Consider the following 8,721-nt stretch of genomic DNA (forward strand, 5'->3'; position numbering starts at 1 on the left):
TATGGATAAATGAGTTGACAAATCTACATCTACTCCTGTCTCTGTCTCCACCAATGCTTCCAGTGCCAGCTTGGGTCCATCTTCTACGACCCCACACTACATGGCAATTATTTGTTCATGCCCTCAGTCACTGGAATCAGCTTTTACAGACAGAGATCTGCCCAATTGACCTCCAGGTCTTCAGGGTTACTGATGAGAAGTGGAATTCTCCAAACTAGTATAACCCAATAACACACGTTGATCAAGTTGATCGAGAAAAACATTGCTTTACAAACCTTAAGACTTAATGAAAAAAAAAATTGATATTTTACGTATATAGGCATTGTAATGTTTACTGATAATCTGACAAGTTTCATTAACATTCGCTCATGAAAACTATAACAAGCACAAAATGGTTATGAGGTCAGTCCCACGGACCAAGCCCATGCTGAAAAAGTTAAAACTGTTGTACATTATTTCACAATGGGCACAAACCCCTTTGGGGTGGTGCCGATGTTGATGGGAGGGAGTTGTTCCATGGAATGTTTGTTCTTGGACCACTACCTGTCTCTCAAGCTCTGTTGTGGTGATGTTGCTCTTCCTGTGCTAAACATCTATCATACCCTCATACGATCCAAACTGGACTATGGGTCTCTAGTCTATGGTTCAGCCAGGGCCTCTGCCTTGAAGTTGCTGGACCCCATTCACCATCAAGGGCTTTGGCTCTGCATTGAGGCTTTCTGCACTTCTTTGGTCCAGAGTCTGTACACTGAGGCCCATGAACCTCCTCTTCACCTCTGCCATTTGCAACTTTCTCTGCAATATGCTATCAAGCTTCGATCCTTGCCACAGCATCCCACCTGTGGTTGTGTCATCCTTCCTCAGTGGGCTACACTTTTTTGTCATCAAAGGTCTTCTATTCCTATTTTTGGTCTTCTCATGCAGGAGCAGCTGGCTGAATTGGATCTGTCATTGGATGACATTGCTGTTTCCAGTGAACAGCCCATTCTGCCATGGCTTGTCACCATCCCCAACTGTGACTTCTCTCTAAGTCATCTGAGGAAGGTAGATACCCCCAATTGGAATTACTGTCTTCTCTTTGCTGAACATCTTTCGATTCATTCTTCTGTATCCATTTATACGGATTGTTCGAAATCAGATGACTGTATGGGTTCTGCCATGGTCCCTTCTGGCTCGGTGATTGCTCACCGAATCACCTCTACAGCTTCTGTGTTCACTGCCAAGTTGTATGCCATTTCTCTTGCCTTGGATCACGTAGAAGCTGAACAGTACACTGATTGTACTATTTACACTGACTCTCTCAGCTCTCTACAGGCCCTGGAATTGCTTAACGTTAGTTCTCACCATGTTCTTGTTGATATTTTACATCAACTGGCCCATTTCTATTCAGTTTTTCTGGATACCTGGTCATGTCGGTATTCATGGGAACGAGCTCGCTGACACCGCAGCTAAGTCTGTCTGTTCTGGTGCCATCAAGGCCATGCCTGTTCCATACATGGCCTATGGTCCTGTATTCGAGGCTTGGCTTCGCACCGGTTGGTAGTCGACTTGGGGTGAACAATGTCATAACAAGCTTTTCCAGATCAAACCTACGGTTTTTCTCTGGCTGTCTAGTTTCCATAAGGAGGAAGTTGTTTTGGCACAGCTACGCATTGGTCACAGTTTTTTAACTCATTGAGTTCTTTTATCTGGTTCGGACCCACCAATGTGTAGCCGTTGTGACACTGAAGTCACAATTGCCCACATTTTACTGTCATTTCATTGTTATGAGCATGAGCGACACCACCATTTTGGACAAGTATTTTATAGAAGGTTACCTTTGACGTTGGATGGTGTCATTGACGATGGTGACACTGTCCAACTTGATTGTGTCTTTAGCTTTTTACAGGTCATTGGCCTTTTTTGATGCATTTAACATTTTAGCTGTTTTTTGTACATTGTTTACTTTTACATTGATTTATTTTTATTTTATTTTTTAGTCTTTTACTCTTGATGTTTTTACTCATTTGGCATAGATAGCCAAGTTGCTTTGCAGCAGTAAATACCAAACACCACTACCACATAGTATTCTGAAAAATTGTTTAATTTTGAAGTTTAAGTTCAAGAGAGATCCAGTTCAATCTATAATTTGATCAACGTGTGTTATTGGGTTATACTAGTTTTGGAGAATTCCACTCCTCATTAGTAACCCTGAACACAAGTTTTAATATATAATGAGAATAACTGAATGGGAGCCAATGACACTTTTTCTTCACTTCACTTATCCAATGTATAGGTTTTTCTCATAGTAACTACGTTCACACCAACAGTATGCTTGATACTTTTCACTATGATACAGGTCCAGCTTATCTCTCTTAGGTTTACTTGTGTTCAGGGTTACTGATGAGGAGTGGAATTCTCCAAAACTAGTATAACCCAATAACACATGTTGATCAAGTTTTAGATTTATTATTACATCATAAAATAAATGTTGTATAGAAATCAGGCATGCGTACAACCAATCAGGGTTTGTGTTAATGAAAATGTTCAACACCTTTTTTTTTACGTTTAGATGGTGTGAAGAACTAAAATGTTCTCAGTATTTGTAAGAATAACCCAAGTTATCAAAATATTTTTACAGTTTTCTGAGATGGTTGTACCATCCTTATATTTTAACTTTTCCATAATATTTTATGAAAAACTTGTTATGTCTCACCTGTGTCAATAATCCAGTGAAATGATGTGAAAGGCTAGACAAATAGACTGACTTGATTGCTATGGACATAGCCATCTTGCTAAACTAAGTACAATAGAAGTTCAACCCAATTCTCTTTGTCTGAACCTAAAGCTATGAATAAAAGCATTGATTGAACTAAATTCACTGCTTAGTTTGTAACTTTTTCCTCTTTCACATCAAATATGTGGAAATGAATCTTAATTTTTAACGAGTCTAAAACTAATAACCATTTGGTTGGAAAGGCTCATCAACAGATCATTTCGATTGTACAGAAATTGGTGGATTAAACAAGTTGGAACATGTTAGTAAATTCAGGTAGATTTCTCTAGATTTAATGTGCTGTTTTCTTCTAAGTTTGGGAATATTAATGTACAAAAAAAGTTTGTTTGTATTTAAAAGGTAAAAAGCTCAAAAGTTTCTATTGTTTAGTAACTTTTCTAAAAGACTTTTTTCCACTGCATCTGCCCTGTTCTAAGCTTGACTTGTGACTGATGAACCATCTATTTGCATGCACTTCCTATCGAAATATCTTTCAAACTTATACATGTAATAAAAGTATCATTCTATGGTTATGGAGGCTTTAACAACTTAACTTTTATCCATTATTTTGTCTTATTGGGTCAGTAACTAAGCTATATAGATATGCATGCATGCATGTTCCTGGTGGTTCTGACACTTCTACAACCTACATTTGCCAAAATTCAACACATCTGCAAAATATGTGAATGCTACCCACATATATCCTAGAGTCTAAAGTAAATAACAATTTGGCTGAGATATAAAATATTTTCCTTTTCTTTTAGCCACTTCAACCTATAAAATATTTTTATTAGTAAATTTTGTAACTGCTGGCATAAACATTTTCTAGTATGTTTAAAATTATCTATTTAAAAGTAACAGTAAATTCCATTATTTGGTTCAAATAGTGGAACAAAGCCCTTGCAGCAACAGGTACTGCTGAAGCAATTGGATATTTCTGAGGGAATTTTACAATTCCTTCAGTATTTTTAGCATTTTAAAAGAATTTAAGAAATAAGTTATAACGGTTATCTGAGTTTTTAAGTGAACATGTACATGAAGGAATGGTGTAAGTAAAGACGCATGTATTACGAAATAAGGTCAAGAGCAAGTAAAGTACAGCCAGCTGGTTAAGTGGTATTGAGAATCATGAGTTAAGAGTTATAAAAAATGAAGCAATAACAGAGATGTTGAGAAAAACACTAGCCGTAAGACTGATAATGATAAATTACTAACGCCGAGTTAGTGGTACAGTAAAGGCTACTAAAAAGTTTATGATAACATCTGAAATTGGTGCTTTGATTCAAGATGTTACTCCAGACCAGTGTAATAGTACAAGTAAAAAGGCAACCGGAGCACTCACCATCACAGTAACCAATTACTTAAGATTTTTGGTTCTTGTTTTGGAATAACCTGAGGAGTTGCATTAATTGACCAATAAAGAGTTAGAATTACTTGTGGGTAGTTAGGAATACTATTTGGAAGGTTGAAAGAATACAAAGAAAATATGGTTTAAAAACTTGTGTCTGGAGCTAACAATCATAGTTCTCCAGAAGCTATCTCTAGAAATATACTGGTCCAACTCTGTTGTAAGTATGAAAATTGCCATCTCTTTTGGTCAGTTAATGTAGTTAATGCTTATACCAGAGAGAGCTATTCTATATGTATTGAGTAATAGTGTTATTTAGTTAACTAAAAGGGTGGAAAATATACTAACGGTTTAGTAAATGTTCAAGTATTGATATTAACAGTGTAAACTATGTGGAAAGATTTAATAAATGTTATTATATTTTGTTCAATGTTAGTCTTGGAATCCATTTCTTTATTGTAATTGTAAATTACCTTGAGTTAACGACTTGTGAGCTCCACTCGCCACTGCAATCCTCAACTAAATAAATTTGGTGTAATCAGCAGTATAATTGAAACTCCAACAAGTAGCCCTAAGAGCACTGCGGTTACACTGCTATATCTGGTTGATAATTCAAAATTAATGGTCTTTGATCTTCCCATTTACCCCATAAGATGATGTTCAGGTTGAATATATCGATGTTTCAAAATCTTTTATATAAATCCAGTATTTTCAGATCTATGTAATAATTGATGTTGAAAATTTAATAAAAATGAATATGCTCTAAGTTAATATAAACAGATAGTATAAAATAAATTAAGAAAACAAATAGGCATATAATTAAACATATGTATTTACAAAGATATACATAAACATAATAAACAATAGAAATGTATGTGGTTTAGGATAATATTTTGTGATGCACCTCAAGTTATCACACCCAAAAGTCAGGTCAAGTTGCTCTGTGTGCTGGTCTCAGTTGACTTTGCAGGCGTCCAAGAACTATGCATTACAAGGTTTGTCGGCCCAAGTCAAAACAGAAGTATATTAATCACCATTGTTTTCCAGATATAAAATTGCATGTTACCTAATCTAGTCTTTATTATTTATACCAATGTATAGAAGGAACAGTCTGAAGAAGTAAATGGTCAAAGCCTGTGTTAACCTTGCTTTCAGATATAGCTGCTATCCTAGCATTTTGATATGTGATAAATTACCGAAGACTTGCTTTTAGATGACATAATCGTTTTATTACACATGAAATTAATTTTTCACAAATGTGATGGTAAATTTTATGCTACCTTTATATAATATATATATATGTCATAATTTTCAAATCACTATATAAAATTGGTAATTGAAGTACAATGTACTTAAATAACAGTTCTGATTTCTTATAAATTTGAATTCTTATATTTATGGAGCTTGAAATCCTGTACAGTTATTCATTTTATTTGTTTATGGTATGGTTCATAGTCATATTAGTGAATGTCTTAGAAATTCTTGCAAAATCGTAAATGTATTTTAAAAGATGCAAAAGGTGAGAAACTGCAAAAGAAAGATGTCCAAAAACTGACAACAGAAACATACAATTCCTAAACTTTAATTCACATATAAGTAAAACTTAAACCTAATTCTAATTAAGTAAATTATATTGACATGCACTACATTAAATTTGGTTTTCTGATGTGAGTTATCAGAGACTTCATCAGGAAACTGAAAATGGACATTCATTATGTCAAACTTTGTTGTATGTTGTGAGATTTCAGCTCTCTCACTGGAGCCTTGTTCACTTCATTTTCTCAACAAAGGCTCCAATAAAATCAAAAATATAATGCTGTAAATATCGGTGTATGTAAATTATTCAGATATAAATACATTTTCATGATGAGTCTTAAATGTCTAAGTTTGGCAATTTTAGTGATCTAGGGATTACAAAATATCAAAAATAAGTATTTTTGTCCTTCATATTCTCAACATTTTTTTAGTGACAGACAGAATACTAACTTATAATTTGTTAAGAATCAAAACAAACTAAGTTAGTTTGGTACTAAGTTAGCCATTTGAGCTTTTGAATGTTTTCGACAATAATTTTGACACGTGTGAAATGATAGTCACATTACTCTGATATTTCAACTTGTATGATAATCCCTGCTCAATTAAGAGATTACTAATTTGGATTTAAAATTTTAAAATTAAAATGAATTTTAAAGAGATATTTACCTTGGAAATACTTTCGAACCACCCCATCACAACTGCACCGTACGATCTGCAGGAAATTAGAGCTTATCTAAGTTTATTACATAGCTGTAAAACTGATTATATCAAAATTTACTAGTGCAATTGAAATCTTAACTTTCAACTACTTGTGATAATGAAGAAACTGTACATGATTTTATTTAGTTTGATTGTGAGCAACCATGTCTTTATAACAGGTACCTGGAATTGGTCCAGTTCAAGAACAGTTGCTTCGAGCTCTAGGAATAACAACTTGTTGGGATCTTTGGAAACAAAGGGCAGTTGTTTCTCTTCTTTTCTCTCCAAACTCAGCAAATTTCTACATGAGAGTTGCCATGGGACTAGGCTGTACTGAAGTTAAAAAGTAGGTTAGAAACACCTGGCATGTGTATATATGTCTATGTTTGTTTGAAATTATGTTCCTACGAGTTTGTACTTTACCTTTAGAAATTTTAAGAGACCATAATGCAAAAAAAATCCCATGAAAAAATTAACAGTGATGAAAATGTAATGGTTTTAGACTAGACATTGCACCTGTAGTAAGAATAAGAAATTATTATATTTTGTAGGAATGACCAAAACCATTTTAATTTAATGAAAAAAAAAGCCTCTAATAAACACCATGTTTTTAATCTTTACAATAGTATGTCATCTAATCAGATTGTTAAAAGAAATTTTTTGTTGACCTCTAAAAATATTCCAACACTTGATTTCCAAATGTAATATTTTAGCTTGTCACATTATCAGTATTTTTGAATTTTTGTAGGAAATGTTTCAATTTGTGAAATTGTTATAAATAACTTTTATTTTTAACTTTCGTAAATGAGCATTTTAGCTAGTCAAAATGCTGTCAATAGTTCGTGTTTCTCTGTGTTCAAAGGAAGTATCTTATTTATTCAAACTCGTATATGTAATGTCTGTTTCTTAATTTTCAAGGGTAGTATATAAACTAGTCAAAATACAGAGCTAGTCAAATGATTTTGAAGCCTCACCATATCATTACAGTTCATGTCACTGTCTGGTCATGCTCTTTCTGATGATCATGCATCTTGACAATAACCTTGCAGCATAGATTCCATTGCAAAACACTCCATCATAAGGGTGTCATGTCCAAAACACACCACAACTTTCTGCTGGCTTTCCATAATCTATGTAGTGTACAATAATGGCTATTTCCCAGTGCCCATTTCAACAGCCTGGTCACACATAAATCCAGTTGCATGAGGTATGTGACAGCTGAACAGATATGTTGTGGAAGGAACTTGTGTACATGTGACTTTTGTTGTTTTTTCAGATGGAAATTCTTCCTGAGTATGTTGTATACTGTTACGTGAAATACATAGACAGATTTTACCAGTAACCATTGTATTTCTGGATTCTCACCTGTTACAAGAAAATGCATTTTGCTTACCGTAGCTGAGGTACAACTTGTTGCAGGTCTTTTTCTGGATGGCCCTGGTGCCATAGAATTATCCATATATTCCTTTGTTTTCCAATGTCATTAAGTCCAAGAGATATGTTTATATTGAAATCATATCTGAACACATCTTTATGATCTGAGTGAATGAATGTTTTGTCCTGGAAAGAACTGTTGATACCATTTCCAAAAGCAATCAGTTTTTGGAGGCATCACACTACCTACAAATGTGAAAATGAAGTTCTGATACATGCTGTTCCATGACAATTTTAGATAGACCATAGTTGTCACATGACTATAATTTGCATATTCAAAAACGTTTTAATATAACATACTCAACCCTTGGTATTATCAGTAGATCTTATTTCTTAACTTTCAAAGGTTGTATTTGATCTGATAAAACTGTAAGTAGACTTTTAGTAACTTAAGCCATTCACTGCTGAGGATGCATGTGTGCGTGTTGAGCATTTGTTCACATGTGCTCGTGATACACATATGCATCCTAAATACAAAAATATAAAGATTAAATGTTTTTGATTTGTTATTATTGCTATTTTTTAAACTGAAAACATAATGATCTATCTATATACTACTAAAACTCTGAGATTGTTTGTTTGTGTGCTTGTCCATAATTAAATACAGCAAAAACAGTGCACAATACCACTATATTTGTAATTAAATGAGAATAAAACAAGTTTCATTAAAATCGGGTTACCGAGTTAGCGCCGTTTTTCTGGTCACTTTTCGTACATTCCATTATTATAAAACTTCGTTTATACAACAATATATACACAACAGAAATTAAATGATGAAATGAAAATGTGTTATAATGGCACGTAGAAAGAACAACAATAAAATGGACCTACAATATTATTGATTATTTGCAAATAGAATCTATGGAGACGAGGTAATAAAATAAAAATCAAGTCGAGAACAACAATAAAATTTTATAAACGAAAACCTCTCGCTGAGAATTGGCTATTA

The 8,721-nt window shown here is 33.8% G+C and overlaps 1 protein-coding gene across 4 annotated transcripts in view; it reads left to right on the forward strand.

Moving 5' to 3' along the window:
- The window catches only part of LOC106469070 (DNA polymerase kappa-like), an 85,410-nt gene that overhangs the window by 41,167 nt on the left and 35,522 nt on the right, over positions 1-8,721 (forward strand). For all 4 annotated transcript variants that reach the window (XM_022397473.1, XM_022397476.1, XM_022397475.1 and 1 more), the window contains one exon: positions 6,518-6,684. In XM_022397473.1, the coding sequence (XP_022253181.1) occupies positions 6,518-6,684 (167 nt within the window). The remainder of the gene's footprint in view (positions 1-6,517; positions 6,685-8,721) is intronic.

This window comes from Limulus polyphemus, unplaced genomic scaffold (assembly GCF_000517525.1).
Source record: "Limulus polyphemus unplaced genomic scaffold, Limulus_polyphemus-2.1.2 Scaffold3286, whole genome shotgun sequence".
Taxonomy (NCBI): domain Eukaryota; kingdom Metazoa; phylum Arthropoda; class Merostomata; order Xiphosura; family Limulidae; genus Limulus; species Limulus polyphemus.